This window comes from Trichosurus vulpecula, chromosome 7, assembly GCF_011100635.1.
Source record: "Trichosurus vulpecula isolate mTriVul1 chromosome 7, mTriVul1.pri, whole genome shotgun sequence".
In the NCBI taxonomy this organism is placed as follows: Eukaryota; Metazoa; Chordata; class Mammalia; order Diprotodontia; family Phalangeridae; genus Trichosurus; species Trichosurus vulpecula.
The window spans coordinates 103,521,308-103,539,123 of record NC_050579.1 but is presented as its reverse complement, the minus strand read 5'-3'; the positions used below and the strand labels follow the sequence as shown (position 1 = coordinate 103,539,123).

Genomic DNA, 17,816 nt, shown 5'->3' with positions numbered 1-17,816 from the left:
AATGGTCTTTATTTTTATTTACTCCTTCTTGGTATTCAAGATATACAAACAACTAAGACATGTTAATTTTTTATTAAGTTCATGATAAAAAATATAAAGAATAGACAAAAATGAAATTTAAAAAAAGAAAGCAAATGGAGTGCTCAGAATCACAGATTTTTGGAGCTGAAAGAAACCCAAATGGAGTGCTAGGCCATTTCATACATAAAAAGAATACCCTCTAAAACATACATAACAAATAGGCATCTAAATTTTGCTTGAAGACTTCCAGGGAATAGAAATCAATTACTTCTCAAGGTAGTCCTTTTCATTTTTGGATATCACTCATTGTTAAAAAGCTTCTCCTCACATAAAACTTGTTTCTTTGAACCCTTTCTCTATAGCACCTAGTTTTGCCCTCTGGATCCAAACAGAATGAGTTATTTCTCTCCCAAGCAACAGCCCTCCAAAGATACAACTCTCACATTCCCCTTCAAGTTTTCTTATGTTGCATGAATCTGAGGCCTTTTTTAATGAGGTCACTCAAGAGATTGGCCAAGGAATCCATACAGTAAAAAAGCAAGTGGAAAAAAGATGGATATTAGCCAGGTGTGGTGGTATACACCTATTATCTTTCCAATTCGGGAGACTGAGGCTGATGGATCACTTGAACTTCAAAGTTCTTAGCCCCAGACACTTAGTTTTCTAGTTCACAGAGCAGGAAGCAACTAGGCTGCCTAAGGAGGGGCAACCAAGCTCAGGTTGGAAACAGATGTCAAAAATCCTATGCTGTTGATAATCATTGGAACTGGGGCCATGGGTGGCCACTACTGCATTTCTGGGTGAGATAGGGACAACCAGAGAAGGAAGGAAGGAAGGAAGGAAGGAAGGAAGGAAGGAAGGAAGGAAGGAAGGAAGGAAGGAAGGGAAAATATTACTCAGGTTAGGAAATTTAATTGGATATGCAGCCCATTGACAGAATACTTTCAGTACATACATTTTGGATCCTACAGGAAGGACTCATTAGAAGAGGGCAGACTGGATTATATTTGGGATATTGTGCAATGCTTTCACCAATTCCAAATTTCTCTTGACGCAAAATCTTATCTAATAATAATATATGCTCTGTGATATTTTATGACTGCAAATCAGAACCATTACAATCTCTGCAGAATCAAAATTATGAGTTATCCAAAGAGCCACAGAGCAACCCATCCTGAATTTAAGTAAGCTTATGGAATATCAACATCAATAACTTACATGAAAAAAGTTACATAAAATATATTATCAAGAAAATGAATGATTGGAAAAGGATATGGACAGTTCATGTGTCCAGAGCAAGGGAAGGGAAAAAGTAGAAAGCACAGATCTATCCTGATTACCTAGAAATGTAACAAGACCAAGAAGGCCTCAAGCATGGTAAAGAGGATCCTCTCTGAACATTTTATGGGAGGACATAAATAAGAATTGTACAGAGAAGACATAAATGCACAGTGATCGGTAGTGGTTGAAGTAGTAATTTAAATGGATAAAATTATGTAGCCAGCAAGGAAGAAAGATGGGGATACTAATACTTGCCCTGTCCTACCTCAGAGTTGTTAAAGTAGTGGTGTTTAGAGTGAAATGTCAAAAGCACAATTTATATTGAGGGAAAAAAACCAAAACTATTTCAAATCTCTGCATCATTACTGTGTAAAAGTGAATTAGTCCATACTTTTTTTTTCCAGGGAACATGGAGTATTTTCCATAGGAGTAGCTAGCATTAACTTTCAAAGATCACATTTCATAGTGATTGCCTGCATTTTCAGGCTATTGACACTGTTCTCTTAGCTGGAATACACGGCTATTGTCTATTTTTAAAGCAAATTATTATAGTGTTGGGCTGGTTGGTGTTGCACAATTTCTGAGGAGACTAAGAATGCGAGTCTTTAAACTGTGAACAAAAATTAACTTAACTCTTGGTGCTCTAAATGTTTGATCCAAATGAATGACACCTAGTGGAGGAATAGCATCATATCTACTGAGCTGCTAAAGTGGTCCTAAAACAAAGGTCTACCTTTTGTGCCAACCAATGCCATCCCCACCAAATTGACTAGTTACTGTCCCATCTAGTGGAAACAGGGAAAAGAAAACAAATCATACTTGTGAGAAGACAAAACCATTGATCCGACTGGAGGCAGAATAGCAGCACTGTGCAATGATACAAAGATGAGAATTGAAAATGCAGCCATTTATCTAAAGAGAAAAGTAGGCCAAATATAAAGCACAGAGTAAGTATACAAAGAGTGGTATAATGGAATGAATCCTGGGGGCCAGAAAATAATCAGTCAATAAACAAGCACTTATTAAGCAACAATTCTGTTCTAGGCACTAGGGAAAGATGAAAAATTCAAGGATATCTGTTCTTAGTTTATCAGGGGAGACAAAAATATACATGTGTAACTACATACAGAATCAATACAAAATAATTTTGTACCAGTGCCTTCCCCGCCAAAAAAGAAAAAAAAAGACAAAAGAACATAAACTTCTGGTTGCCATTTAAAGCTCTTCACAACCTGGCCCTTCCTATCTTTTGGGCCTTTTAACAAATTACTCCCCTCCAAGAACTTTCTAGCTATACTGGGCTATTTGTTATTCCTCACACACTACATCTGTTACTGATGGAAAAGGTACTGCACAGGTTCCAGTTTGAAGAGGCACCTTTTATTGTTGGTGAAGTCCTCCAGACACTCATTTACAGATGACATGATGCTGATTTTGTTGACTCAGGACATAGAAGAGCCTCCTAAATGAGACCTAATATCACTTGAAAGAGTTTGGCCTAACTAGCCACACAGGAAAAAAAAAATCTTTTAAGGTTACTTCTAGCCTAGAGTATAAAATGAAGCTGGAGTAATACTTCTGTAGTACTCAATCTATCATCAAGCATTTATTAAGCACTTATGTGCCAGGCTCACCTACATTATTAAACTTAAGTCCCATATAAATGCAAACTATTATCTGAAAAGTGAGCATTGGATTAGATGGTCTCTGTGTTTCTTCTAGCTCTTTAAATGATTTTACCTTATGAGGTGTTTGAGACAGTGGCTTGCATATATTTTAAATGGACAGTACTTAAAGAAAAAGTTTTAAATAAAAAGATACGCCATAAATACCTAATCTTTAAGTGCTTCTATACTAAGAGGATTTAGTCTTTTATTTAATGTTATGGAAAAGAACATTTTGATTGGGGTTAATGAGTTGTAGATAGCACAAAATGTACTCATTTTATTATAACTCGGTAGTTCTTTTCCCCTTATCAACCTTCATTTTCATTCTATTTAGTATTATCTGCACATTTTTGCAAGATCCAGTCTATGTCATTCACTGAGAGACACAAGGACCTTCCCTACCTTCAGAGTAAGGTATTTAATATAATAAGAGATATTTTCTAGTCACTTATCCTCTCAAAAAATAAAAATCATTCTGGCTTAAATTTTCAGCCTGGCCATGTACTTTTGATCAACAATAAAATAAAATGTCATTTTGTAAAATAAAAATAAAACTACTGAGTTCACTTCTTAGTGTCACAAGAGCACCATCTTGTGGCTCTGCTGTAACTTGAAGAGTTTGGGTTTTGAGATATTAATTAGTACAGATAAGGAACTACACTAAACAGTCACAAGGGATTTCTTAATTTACAAATGGGTAAAGGAACGATATTTTTGTTCCTACAATTAATATACCCCTTTAAGGGTGGTGGCAGTTAATTTATCATATTCAAGTTTTTAATAGTAATTGATTCTTATGACACTTTTATTTACTACCAGCCTATCCTAACCTTTTACCAATATTCGCAATAGGGTTGACTAGAGCTTGGAGGGAAATATTTGGTCCCAGAACATAGGTAATCTATTTAATCCATATGGTATTTTATCAGCACTAAGTGTACTTGGGGAAATTTAGATAGATATTAGTAAATAGAAAAAAAAAAAATCATACTTTGCAACAATTAAGCAATTAATGTTGATAGTGACAATTCAGATTCTGCCACAAAAAAATTTTGCATAGGACAGGGTGGGAGAGGGTAGATGTATTAGTGTTATACAAAGAGCATAGTTTCCACTATTTAGCTTAAGTACTTACAAAACAAACAATCAAATTATATTTAAATGGAACAATTTTTATTATACAAGCACACATAAAATACGGAAAAATATATAACAAATGTACAAAAGTCTTAAAAACAGATTTTAGAGAAGACATCACAGTAACAGACATTCCTCCCCTTCATTTGGAAATGACTGGGATTTCAGATGCACTGACATTGAAAAAACATTTGAAAAGGACAAAAACAATTATAGACAGATTCCTGATGTTGCAATTGTAGTTACTTTTACTTGGAAGCCAAATAAAAGTGCCTCAAAAAATAGAGAGGGCATGAGGATATAAAATACATCTTTAAACTTAGGAATTATATTAAAATAACTGGAGAAAATGAATAGCATGTTTAGAGTTTGGCTAAACTGCATGTGATATGAATCTTCAAAGTAAACTTATGAAGATATTGTAGATAAAGCTCTTTTTGACTATAACCTATTCCATTCTTAACTGGCTGTTTCCTCTCCCTTTTAAAAAGGTAATCCAGAATTTCGTATTGAGATTCTTATTTGGTAATAAATGCAGTAGAATTAAAAAAAACATGCCAAAGCTATGAAGTTCCCAAAATTCACTGAAGTTTGTTTTGTTTTTTTTTTAAATTGATTTTTATGCAGAATTGAAAAAACAAAACAATATACTCTTCTTAAAATTTAAAATAAAGACTTCAGGCAGAACCATATTATGATCACCTAATATAACATCTCCAATCCAACTTTTACAGTCTGCTAGCTGCAAGCGATATAACAAAAGATCATAACCGCCGCAAATTCTTTTTGCTCTTTTTACTACCAGCAAGAGGTCCCACTGTGGAGTTTGCTTTTAGGGGTTTTTCATTCGAACAGTCTTTGGTGATATGATAGTTGCATAAACATTTTGTACAAAAATCAAAGCCACAGCTTTCTCGGTTGCAAGTTGCCCTCTGCAAAAAGGGGTCGTATTTTGCAGGTGAGTTGCAGTGGATACAGGCTCTTAGGCTTTCGTTCTTTTTCAAGGTCTTGGCAACCTATAAAGAAAAATTCATATATTAAAAAATCAGCATAGGAATTTGTTTATAGCATAGTAAGAATAAGCTATTTATGACTATGTAAAAAGAGCAAAATTAAAGCGTCAGAGGAACATCCTAAAACTCTCACAGGAGCTTTTCTCCTTTCACCCATTTTGTCATATAAAGCTTCCCTAGAAAATAAACAAACGCAAATCGATTGGCTAACGAAATATCAGGGGGGAAAACAAAAGAACTTATTGATTGAATTCAATCAACACTGTATCTTGGATAGGAAATGAACTGGCCCTTGAAATGAAAAAGGCAAAGTGGGCTGGATTTCACCTGGGAAAAAGCACAATCTCAAATTGTTTATTGCCCTCCCCCCTGCCATTTGTTTAATATCAGTATTCTCCCAGTGATACTAACTTTGAATCATGAAACACCAACATCAAAAGAATTAAACAACCAAAAATGCAATGGAAAACAATAATCATGGATCCACAAATGTACTCATCGTAAATAATGTAAACTCATTTTCTATGTAGGTGGCTGCTAATAACTGTTGGTGCTAATAGCTACCTTTGGGTTTCAGGATGGATTTATTTGTGCTTTCAGATTCTCTATTTTAGAATGCATGTGTTTGTATCTTTATATATTAACATATCAATAAAAAAGAATTACCTCAGAAAACTCATTATGTCGGCTATATGTAGAAATTCCTTGATCAGATAATCTGGACTGAGATCCTTTTTTGGATACCCTAGGAACCTGGGCTGTTGATTTCTGGACAGAAGCTAGTGCTGCCCTGACTAGAACATATTCTCTAGTTGCAGCATGAGCTGAAAATTTGGTAGTATTTTCCTATGAGAAAGTTAGAAAAGCAGTTAGTAAAGTATCATAGAATATGATATACTTAATCTTTTTGAAAAAGAATAAGCCAGAGGAATAAAGATTTCCCAAAATTAACCTAGATTATTCAAATGCATCAAGTACACAAAAATGTTTTCAAAATCAGCAAGCAAATATTACACAAATAACTTCTCTCTAATCCTTTTTATTTGTTTCCTACTCAAATCTTGGATGTGGATGGGGCAGAAATACTAGCCAATTTCATCTTTCTTAAGCGATCCTTCACTATGGTTTTGACAAACCAATATGGCTACCAGTCAGGGTATTTATGTTTCCTTCCAAATTTTTCATCTTTAAAAAGCTAAACAATTCAATTAAAGTCAATCAAAAAGTTAGGCTGCAATCAATCACCTCAAATTTTTTATCATAAAAAATGATGTATATCATTAAACTTATTATTGGCAGAAATGGCTTGACAAGTTTTTATTATATAGCTGCCTCATTTATATTGATAAATGCTTTACTGAATCCCTTTTGAGGGATTACTGTCACCTTTCAAGTATAAGTTAGGATCATAGGTCACATAATATGTTCCCCCAGTGGTATTTACAAGTCTACTTGCATAGTACTTGTCACACAGTAGAAACCTAATAAATATTATTATTGACTGATAGGTTTTCATGGACTTACGTTTTAAGGGAACTCACAAGTCACGCAACCCCTACATTACAGATGAGGAAGCCGAGGCCTAGAGGCTAAGACTTACTCACTAGAGGTCACATAGGTGGTAAAGTGACGGAGACAGGATTTCAACCCAATTCCTGTACCTCTAAAGCCAGTGCTCTTTCCTCACTGTCTCTACAATGAATTAGTTCATAGGTTATGAAACGTGTTTTAATTTTTCCCATCTGCTTCCTCATTTCAGTCATTCCAGTTGCTCACTATAATAAGAGCATCAGGAATTAAATTTAATCAACTTTTACTTTTGTCTGTTGGGCACTTTGGTAAAAGGTTTGGAGGAATAAATAAAGGCTAAAGAATTAAGATTATTTAGAATTTCTAATTATTTATAATATCAGTTTTCTATTTACAAAAATAATGAAGAATAGGCAATATAAACAAAAATGAAATAACTGTAAAAACTTACCGTAGCTTTTTTCATTGCTGCACTATATATGTGGAAAGCTCCTTTATTGTCTTTCAGAATCTTTTTCCACGTTGCACTCACTCTGGCCACACTGATAAAAGTAAAAATGTAAATGATTATAATCCTACTGCTACAAATACTTTTTATTTTTCTGAATATTTATATACACTGCAATTAGCTGCTAAGTACTTGGACCTATATTGTATACATTACTACCTTGACTTGGACTAAATATGTCCAAATCTCCAACTTAAGTCCCACTCTACAGGAAGTGAATATGGGTTCTTAAATGCTATGCCAGTGATGCACCAGCTGTGCCAGATTCTACCAATCTGGAAAGACATTTATGTTCTGTAAGTATGGTAAGAAGTTCAGCTTAGTTATGTTTTGGGAGGCTCACCAACAGAAAACTGAAAATCAGATGTCAAATTTTTTGGCCATAGAAATTAATAAAGGATATCAGCTAAAGTGTAGGGACCACAATCTGTATCTATGAAAGCAATACTTATTTTTAGATTTAGATTTTTAAAAGAATTTTCATGAAAGCTAATAACAGCCTGATGAGACTTAACTAATAGTCCCAGAGTTCTTGTATCAAATCCACCTTGGAGTTTGTATAAGGCTCTATAATAAAACAATCATTCCAAAGTTCCACTCTACAGCCAAGTTACAGCCAAGACAGGGACATCTTTCCAAAAGGATACTTACTTGATCAAGTCCATCTCGCTAAGTCGTTTTAGAATATTTGCTAAGATATGTTTGAGTCCCCTCTGAAAGAGTTCACTGAGAATATCCAGTTGATCTAAGCCCATTTTTCTACCAATTACATTATGTAGTCCAAAATCTCCTTGGGCAACTATTCTTTCCACTGTTTCCCAATCTACTTTAGGATTTCTTTTGGTATTCTTTTTCAAAGTTGAACAAACCACTTCCTCAAAATGAAGGATTGGCAACAAGGTTTTATTTGGAAACTGTTCTGTGCTTTGGTTCTGTAGAAGGCAGGGTTTGGGGCTGACAATGAAATTCCGAGACAACAGAAGGCTGTTATATTCCTGTTCACCAGGACTGCTTTGATGAGAGAATGAAGAGTAACCACTGTCCTCATAAAGTCTACTGCTCTCCAATTCTTCTGATTCACTTGAAACATTGAGCCTCTGCAGTGCTTGGTTTTCCTTGTTGTGCACTGGCCCATTTTCAGTTTTCAGTTCTACAACCCTAGGGCTCACATTCTGAGGTCCAGTAAAGGATAGATTTTTATCGTCTTTAACACATTCTTTACAAAAATCTTCCAAATATTCAGGAGTACCAGATTCCAGTTTTTTGCCAATCTCAGGCTTTGCAAATGGAGGCCCAGAATTAACATGGTTACAGTTAAAATCACATTTCATTTTAACAGAATAAGGACCGTTGTCTTTACCCTCTTGCTTGTATCCTGCAAAAAGAACACAAAACATTCAATCAGACTACTTCACAGAACAAAAAAGTTAAGATTGCATCGGCATTTATTTGTAGTCTGTGCTATTAGCTACATAGCCTCTCTGTGCCTCAGCTTCCTCATGTGTAAAACGAAAAGCTTGGTCTATATGTGTGTATGTATGTATCTATGCAATTGCTATCTGTATGTCTGTAAGATGTACAAGAGGTTTAACTTACAATGATCACACAAGTTACTGACTATAACTATTTTCATTACCTTAATTACACCTTTTACATGTCATGTCTCCTACAAGCTCCTTAATGACAGGGACCTCTACTTTTCTTCAAACTTATTTTAGACATAGAGTATCTGGAAACTGTATCTTCAATTAGACTGTTACATGGCAAACTTCTAACTCAGATACAATGCTACCATCATTTCTTCAGTGGTTAGCTGACAAAATGAATGAAAATGAAAGTAGTAGCTTATTAAAGGTCATCATGATCTGATACTAGCCATATCTCTCCAGGCTTGCTGTACATAGGTCTCCTAATTCTACTGTATAGTCAAACTGCTGCCTAGAACATGCTTCTTTTTCACCCCTGTATCATGTATTACCTGGCTTCCTTCAAGGCTCAATCAACTCAGGTACCACTTCCTGGTGAAATGTCTACTGCTGGTATCCTACCCACAGAAATTGCTTTGTGTGTAAAGAACTCTGAGGAGGGCAGTGAAGGTAGAATGGCAGCTCAGTGGCAGCAGTGAAGGTAGAATGTAAAGTCCAACTTAGAAACTTGAGGTAAGATTTAAGTTGTATTGAACACATAGAGACTATCCAATATACTGACAACTATGCCATACAGTCTCTCAGAATTAGTTGTCTTCAAAAATGACACTTGCAACTTAATGATCCTTATTCCAAAGAATTCTGATTTGTCTTTTCAATGCAGATTTCTCAAAATAAAGCTCATTTCTTTTTATTATACATCAAGAACACTGCATCTATACAGTGAAAATAACACTGGTCCTGGAGTTAGAAGACCTGGGTACCAATTTTGCCGCTCCTGCTTACCATCATGATTGTGAGCAATCATTTAACCTAGAGACTGAGTTTCTTCACTTGTAAAATTCCTGGATACTTGATGGCCTCTTAAGTCTTTTCTAGCTCTAGATTTAGGATCCAGTGATATTAAGCAAACCAATTCCATTTAAAGGGATGATTTTTAAGGCCCCTTTGGATCTGTCCCTTACTTAGCATTCACGCTCACCAGACCTTTTCCTAGGATCTATGACTTTCTGAATACATTCTAAACTAGTGGATTTCAGCAAGCTGGATCAGGAGAGAACACTTTTGCTGCTAGTTGAAATCTTCACCTTCAATAATACAGCATTTAAAAATTTTCACTGTTTCACTTTAATAACCCTTGAAGGAGGTAGTCCAGTTCAAATGTCACCCTGATTTTGTGAATGTCATGATGCTTTCCCTAACTTAAACACTGCTAAAAATAATCCTTCTCTACCACTGTACTCCTACAAAACTTTGGCTGCTACATTAGAAAGAGCACTGACTGGACTTGGAATTAATACCAATAATTAGCAATTATATAGCACTTTAAGATTTGCAAAGTGCTTTACACATGGTTATCTCTGAAGCTGGGTTCAAATCCTAGCTCTGTTTATTACCCATATGACCTCAGTTTTCTCATCTGTAAAATGAAGGGCTTGGGCTAGGTGATCTCTAAGGTCCTCTTACAGCTTTAAAAAAAAAAACCTAATCGGTTACTGAATCTTATTACTTGTACTTTCACAATATCATTTATATCCCAGTTGTTCTACTCATATACTTAATTCTAGTTATGGATTAACCTGGAACCATCATTCAGTGAGAGAAATCCTTCCATCCTACCAACAGGGACAGAGGGAATTCAGCTCTGGCACTCTCTAAAATAGATAATGAATTAAGTAAAAAGTATAAGGAGCACAGGTTTCAATCCCACTGCTTTCCTCTTTCAAGTTCTTTTGTTCTGGTGGGTGTGATTCAAGATACTGGAAGTGGAAATGGATAAGGAGAACTGAACGAAAGAGCAACTAGCAAGGAGCTGGGTTCCCAGGTAGAATCTTAGTACTTGAATAATCAAACCAATTACTATGAATGCCTTAAGTACTCTAGCCCTCCACCACCGGTTTTGAATTTGCACAGTAAATTAGCAAATCTATTCTTTAAACATCAAAAAACCAATCTATAGGGACATAGAGTTCAATGGATTTGTAGCCTATGAACACAGATACTTCCTCCGATAACAGAAAATAATACACGACTGAATATCCTATAGGACTCCCGTGTTCTCCCATAAAGGATCCATTTAGGTGTTAAGGGCTTTCCTTTCCTTTTGACAGTGATTATAAATCTTCACTGGCTCTCTATATTGCCACAAGCATAATTCTAAGAATAACTCTGCTGGACACTGAAGACCCTCCACAATTTGGCCTTATCTCTTAATCAATCAATAAGGTCTTTTTAAACTTTTGCTATGTATATAATTAAACACAGGGGTATATAAAGAAAGGCCTCTTATTAAAGAATTGAGATTTGAGCTGAGTACTGAAGGAGGCCAGGAAAGCCAGGACGAAGTGTGGAATGAGAGCATTCCAGGTATAGATGTGATAGCCAATGAATCAAGAGTCCCTGGAATGGAATAATACATAAAACATACAAGGTCCAGATTGAGAAGATTTAAAAAGCCAAACAGAGGATTTTTAATGCTACCTATTGATTAGGGAGATAACTATACTATAGCTAGGCCCTGATTAGTGCAAATAATGAACCCCCCCAGTGTAGTGGTATCATTATTCAAATTTTCACTGCATCATTTCCTTTTGGGCAGGAACTAACCATTTTTTAGATATAATTACGACTTGGAATAGTGTGAATTTGAAAAACAGTTCCACTTTAGGGATTCATTATCGGAACTAATCATGATCCAGTAGTACTTTCTGTTAATAACAAGTAACTCAACACTTTCCTATCACCTTCCTCTTTTCACTCAAGTAGTCTCCAATTCCTGGAATCTCCCTGGCTCCCCCTTCCCAATTTGCATTCTAATACATACATTAAAGCACAATTCAAATATCATTCCTTCCAGGAAGCCTTTCCAGATCACCCAGCTTAGGTAATGAAAGACCTTTCAATCAGGGAAGTCAAGCACCATTTTTTTACACAGCCTTGTTATTTTTTATAGTCAACAGTATATCTCATTCTTTAGTTTGACTGTAAGCTCCACGGAGGCGACAACTCAGTGTCCAAAACAGAATCGATCATCTTTTCTGCTAAAATCTCCCCTACCACCTCCTACCTTTCTCATTATTGTCAGGAGCAACACTATCCTCCCAGTCCCTCAGTCTTGCAACCTAGATGTTATCCTCAACTCTTCACTGTTTGTACATATTTGTTTGCTTGTTGCTTCCCCTAGTCCACGGTGATATCCTTGGGGCATGGGTCTGTCTTTTGCCTTCTTTTGTAGCCCCAGTACTTAGTACAGAACAGGTGCTCAATTAATATTTGACTGACTATATATAGACCCTAGGAATACAAAGAAAAAAAGACAGGCCTCCTCCCAGGAAGCTTACAATGTGGGAATGAGATGGGAGAATGGAAGATATGTACATAAGTAAATAAAAGCACAAAGTAACTTCGAGAAGTAGAAATATTAACTGGGGGATCAGGAAAGAGCTATGTAGTAGGAGGCACTTGAGTTTGGGAGTGACACGGCCAAGTTTGCTTTATGAATATTAATTTGGCAACGGTATGGATGATGGACTGGAGAAGGGGGAGACTGGAGGCAGGGAGAGCAATTAGGAGGCCATCATAATGGTTGAAGTAAAAGGTGTAAATATAAAGGAGTGATGTGAAGAGAAAGAGATGAGGGGAGGGGCAAGGGGGTGAGGGGAGAGAGAAAGAAAGAGAAAGAATCTCCAAGCGTCGTTAAGTACAGAAGAGGGGAGCAAAGTTGCTGATCTGAGTGACAGTAAGGATAGCGGTGCTCTGTACAGAAATGGGGAAGCTTGAAGGATGTATATTTTACTTAAGATGTATTCTCTGAAAATTAAAGTAATTGAATATGGTAGCCTTATAAGGGCAGGGTCTGGGACATTTCTCTTTCTGATCAAACCCATCCAAAAAGAATGGGGTAAAGAGAGCAGTATTGACTAATCCTTCCCTATCTATGCCATTTCTTGGCATCAGCTTTAAACATGTATAGTACAGGGGTATACTTCAATATTCATTTCCTTAGTTGTGTGACATTTAACTCCATAACTTTTACCTCCCAGGCTCCATAATTATAAATTTGGTAAGTTTTGCTTAAACTAAGATTAGTCAAAATTAAATATTACATCTTAATCTCATGCTAACACTTTGCTCATGATACCTTACTGAACATAAAATTTTACTTGTTTCAAAGCACTTTTTTTCAAAATCATCCCTTAAAAGAAGTAGAGCTGTTACTATTTTGTGGACAGAAAACTGAAGCTCAGAGGTATAAAGTAAAAAACACTGGGAATTAGGAGATCTGGGTTCTACCTTGGCACAGTCACAAACTCAATGTGCCACCTTTGGCAGCTATTCCACTCACCTCAGTTTCCTAATCTGTACACAGATGGAGTAAATGATTTCAAAGGTCTCTTCTAGCTCTTAAGATTGAATGATTTGCCCAAGGTCACATGGCTGGTAAATAGGTAAGCTGAGAATATGTTTAGTACCAGTCTTCTGTCTTGGAGGAGGTTTATCAGACCACTTTACATATAAAACCAAGCATCCTTAATATTTCCCTATTTGTATAGCTGATTTTACTTTTTGCAAAAGGGGAGAAAATCACAGCCTACTTCAGAATTGAGGTGCAGCATAAATTGCCTATTTTATTTGTATGCGTCATACCTCCGCCCCCTACTGGATTATGAGCAGCAAGAACACTGAAAAAAGGGAAAAAAAAAAGCCAACTCTGCCTCCAGTGGTCTAATCATTCTCTTCACCTTTTCCTTATGGTCACTGCTAAAATAAAATGATAATCCCTATCATTCACCATCATTAACCTATGTATCCCATAAAACTGGTTCCCAACCTTAAGGAACCCTCTTAAAAGTTACAAAATTTCCAGGACTTCCACATTATAGTTCTATTATCAGTAACAATCAGTTAAGAAAATGTATAATGGCAATGCATGGTACATAAGTAGATGTTGGAAACTACTACCTTAGAACATTTAATAGCAACAAAAATACCTCATACAACAATAGGCATTTCAGTAACTCCCTTCTCATCATTTCATTAAAACCTTTCACTGGTATTCTATGTTAATTTGTCACTGAGCTTATTCTCTAAAACTATGAAAAATATTCTCTTTACCAAATTCAAACACCACAGTCTATAAAACCTCTAGACCCTTCAGGAAAGCTCTCATTCTCATGTTTTATATTTCTTAAAATCTCCTTATAGATAACCACCATGTGACTGGCTATGAGCATGGTCTTTCCATGACTCAGGGGCCTAGTTGCCCCTAGCTGCCATATCATCCATGATCAAAGTCACAAGGCCCCCACTTGCTCCACTTTCAAAGTAAAAAAAAAAAAAACCAAACAAAAAGCCGCCTAAACCCCCCCCCAAAACCCTTCACTTTATGTTTTCTGTCCTTGCCAACCTCAATTGCCAATCTATCTATCAACAGAGACTCATATTAAATGCCTACTCTGTTCCAGGCCTTCCCTTCTTTCCACCTCAAACTACTATTCAGCCTCTGAGTCACACACGGACAGTATTGATTCCCTTTTATATACAAGTGTACTGTCATTTTCCTACTTGAGAGGACTAGTGTCTTTTTGGGGAGAAGTCTTCACAGAATATTGATTACTGCATTGTAATAACCATCTACTTTTCCCTTTAGTCATTTCTGAAGTAAAATGGTGAAAATTTTTCAAAACGGGGGTAGACACCCCCCAAAAAGGGAAGAGCCACAAAGAGGTAAGAAATAGCATTTATTCTAGTGCTTCCAGGCTGAGGCCACCCCAGTTTGGGATTAGGAGGGAAACCTGGCTCTTCCACCTCCACACACGTCTGCAAAGAGATAAGGCATTTCCCTCCCAAGGAAATGGCCAACCGGTGATCAAGCCAATGTATGGGGGGAATTAGAAATAAAATTTCACTTCATTTTTAAAGCCCTTCCCTTGTCACCCCTGGGCCCAAGAGGGGTGCTAAGGGGAAGGGGGAGGAATTTAACCCTTTCCTCAGGGCCCTGCCCAGGAGAGGCTCAGTCCAAACGCTGGGCGCATTTGGCGGGAGAGGGAAGTGAGTGAGGCCCACGAATGCTGAGGAGCGGACGGGACAGGGCCTGAGGGGCCCGCTGGAATGGCCCCGAGGGGGGCGAGAGGCGGGAGATAGTCGGTCGGGAAACTGGTCCAATCTCCCGCGCCCGGGCTCTGGGGTGCTGCCCTGGGTCGGGAGGGAAGACACCGTCGGGGAGCCCTGGGGGATGGGGGGTCTCGGGGTCCCTGGTTCCCCGCGGGACGGCTTCGGATCCGAAGTGGCCAGGCCGCCCCGTCGGAGTGAGAAGGCCCCCGGTGGGGGAAGGCAGTGGAGGTATTTGGCGCGTCTTCCAGGGGCTAGTCTTGCCCGCCGGAGGGAAAACAGTCACCGGGGTCTTCCGAGGCTCCTCTTTTTCCCTAGGGAAGCGAGGCAGCCCAGTTCTGGGGGGTAGAAGCCCCCTATCTCTCCTTGGTTCTTCCATGTCTCGTTTCCTCCCCCAATTCGATCCCCTTTCTCAAGCCCCGGCTCTCTCCCTCTCCCTCTATCCCCCACCCCAGTTCCACAGCCTAGAAACCCCCTTGGATGTCAACCACCCCAAGCCCGGCTCGCGGCCTCGTCCCTGAGGGGAGGGGTAGTCTCCATCCATCCCCGCTCCACCTCCGCCCCTCCCCGGGGGACCGCGCGCCCCGAATCGCGCCCTCTTTCCTCAGATACTCACTGTCAGTCGGGCGCGGGGATTCTGCGGCCGTAACGGCGGCGGGGCCACTGCAGCAGGAGGAGGATGCAGCCGAAAGAGGTGAGGAGCAGCAGGAGCAGCAAGAGCAGCGACTGCGGTGGCGGCTCATGCCCAGACCTAGGCGCTGGGAGTGGATGAACGCTCAGGTAGAAGAGACTCCTCCAGCAGCAGCCAGCACAAGGACCGGCTCCACCAGAGTAGTACCTTCCAAAAGGCGCCAGCTGGTACTTTTAAAATCTTTGAATTTGGTGCCCAAATCCGTGAGGTCCAATGAAGGCAAGCGGTCTGACCAACCCGCCAATAGGAAGGCGGAAGGAGGGGAAGCCTCCATCGCCGACCAATCAATCGGCGGCGGCCACCGGCAAGAGGCGGAGCCGAGGCCGACAGCGCCCCGCCTCTCTCCATCTCTCGAGCAGTCACTGCAGCGCCGGAAAGATGCAGGAACCAAGAGCCCAAAGGGCGGGGCTTACAAGAGGCGGGCGGCTCAACTACACATGGCGCGCAGCCCAACTTGCACGCACGCCCCTCCGCTAGGACCAACTCAGAATTCATGGCATCAGGCTTCTTTGCATGCTCAAGTCCCAGTCTGCGGGTAGCATCGGCTTCAGCTCGAGAATCCATAGTGGGTAGGCAGAGGTTCTCTCCTTCGTCAGGTGGTAGCTTTGGTGAGCGGCAGAGGGGCGTTTCCGGTCAGTCTTTTTTAGAGTCCGGTTCTGTGCAAAGCTCGCACACCTCCCCTCCTTTTTTCCCTCCTCCCTGCCCCCCCGCTTCCTCCGTCGAGCGCGTGCTCACGTCTCCCTCTCCTTTTACTCCTCTCTCTCCCGCTCTCTACGTCCCCTCCCCCACCAACCTCCATCACGCAGGCGCCAGGTGCTTTGAGAGTTGGCGGGGTGGCGCGTGCGCGTTGGGTCCCCCGCGCTTCTTTTGGTTGGGGGGGGGGAGGCGGCGCGGGGCATGTCCCAGTCTCTGCTGGTTCGTCCCTGCCCTGGGAGTCCCGCGCTGTCGACCCCGCCAAACTGGAGGGCGGGGATCCCGCCTAGAGTTGGACTCGGGCCCAGAGAGCCTGGGGCTCCTCCCCACGCCTGCCTTTGCGGGCGGCTTGCCTGGGATTACTACGTCTGGCGCGGGGGGGGGCGGGGCCCGCCTGGGTGTAATTGGAGGGAAACGGAAACTTCTTAAAGTTTTAAAGTCTCTTTTTCTGCCGTTTTATGGATTTCTGTGCAAAATCCTCATGAACTCTAGAATGAACCTCTTTGATTTTATTTCCTTAATATGCTATTTCTTTAGCTCCCAATTTATACACTCCAGTAGCCACCATTCAAGACCAGTAATGAAAATGGGAGGGACCCTGGAAAATCTTAGATCATTTTACTGGTGAAAGTGGATCCACCCGATTTGAAAACTGCTCCAGCCCTAGCCACGATTTGTGTTGTCAGTGATAATTATAATAATAGCTGACATGTCTATAGTGCTTACTACGCGCCAGGCACTGTGCTAAGCACTCCGCTAATATCTTACTTGGTTCTCACAACAGCCCTGAGGGGCAGCTGCTTTATCCCCATTTTGTAGTTGAGGAAACTGAGGCAGTTACTTGCCCAGGGTCACACAGCTGCTGAGTATTTGAACTCCAGACTCTCCTGACTTCAGGTCTAAGGCTCGCTCTAACCACTGCTCAAATTAGCCCCTTCTAGGTCACCTTACTTTAGTGTATGCCATTTCCTTGATCCCGAGGATATGGAGAGTGCACGTTGTTGGAGCCAAAGGATGCAGAGACCCCAAGAGATTAATACTGTTTCCCGGGATCACACTGCTAGTTAAGGAGCAAAGCTGGGATTCAAACCTTTAATGTGAGATCCAGTGTTCTCTCCAGCATGAGCTTAGTAGATGGAAGGAAATTAGTTTTATGGATGAGAGCTCAGGAAGGCTTAGGGTAGGGGATAGCAGAGTCACTTTGGTTGGAATGGAGGCGAGATGTCTAGAGCAGAAGGGGACAGGGGGGACGAACTGGTTGAGACTTCCAAGCATGTAGAGAATGTAACCTAATCCAACCTCTCTGCAGATGAGGATATCATCTAATCCAGCTTCAGCGGATGAGAGAACAGACCCAGAAATGTCAGCCTGCCTAAAACGGATGATTTACCTAGTAAAAGTACCAGAGCCAAAATACAAACCTGGTTGCCAGCCCGTAGGTCTTGCGATAGGTTATAATACCTAGGTGGAGGGGCTCTGCTTTTCTGAGCATCATTGGGTTTTGTGGTTTTGTTTTTT

At 39.9% G+C, this 17,816-nt stretch overlaps 1 protein-coding gene across 1 annotated transcript; it reads right to left on the bottom strand.

Annotated features, from left to right (window-relative positions):
* Positions 1-4,870: 4,870 nt before the first annotated feature.
* On the bottom strand, positions 4,871-15,633 carry FBXO5 (F-box protein 5). Its single transcript, XM_036769336.1, has 5 exons — positions 15,531-15,633; positions 7,809-8,532; positions 7,101-7,191; positions 5,786-5,965; positions 4,871-5,122 (listed from the first exon to the last, which is right to left on the bottom strand). The coding sequence occupies exons 2-5, from the start codon at positions 8,486-8,488 to the stop codon at positions 4,871-4,873; spliced, it is 1,203 nt and encodes a 400-aa protein (XP_036625231.1). The 5' UTR covers positions 8,489-8,532; positions 15,531-15,633.
* Between the last annotated feature and the right edge of the window lie 2,183 nt (positions 15,634-17,816).

Bases quoted from the DNA above. Each gene is read 5' to 3' on its own strand.
- FBXO5 (XM_036769336.1), bottom strand. From the start codon at position 8,488: ATGAAATGTGATTTTAACTGTAACCATGTTAATTCTGGGCCTCCATTT. The intron at 5,966-7,100 runs GTAAGTTTTTAC...ACTTTCTCATAG, and splicing joins CAGCAATGAAAAAAGCTACG to GAAAATACTACCAAATTTTC. The intron at 5,123-5,785 runs GTAATTCTTTTT...TTTTCTTTATAG, and splicing joins GACATAATGAGTTTTCTGAG to GTTGCCAAGACCTTGAAAAA.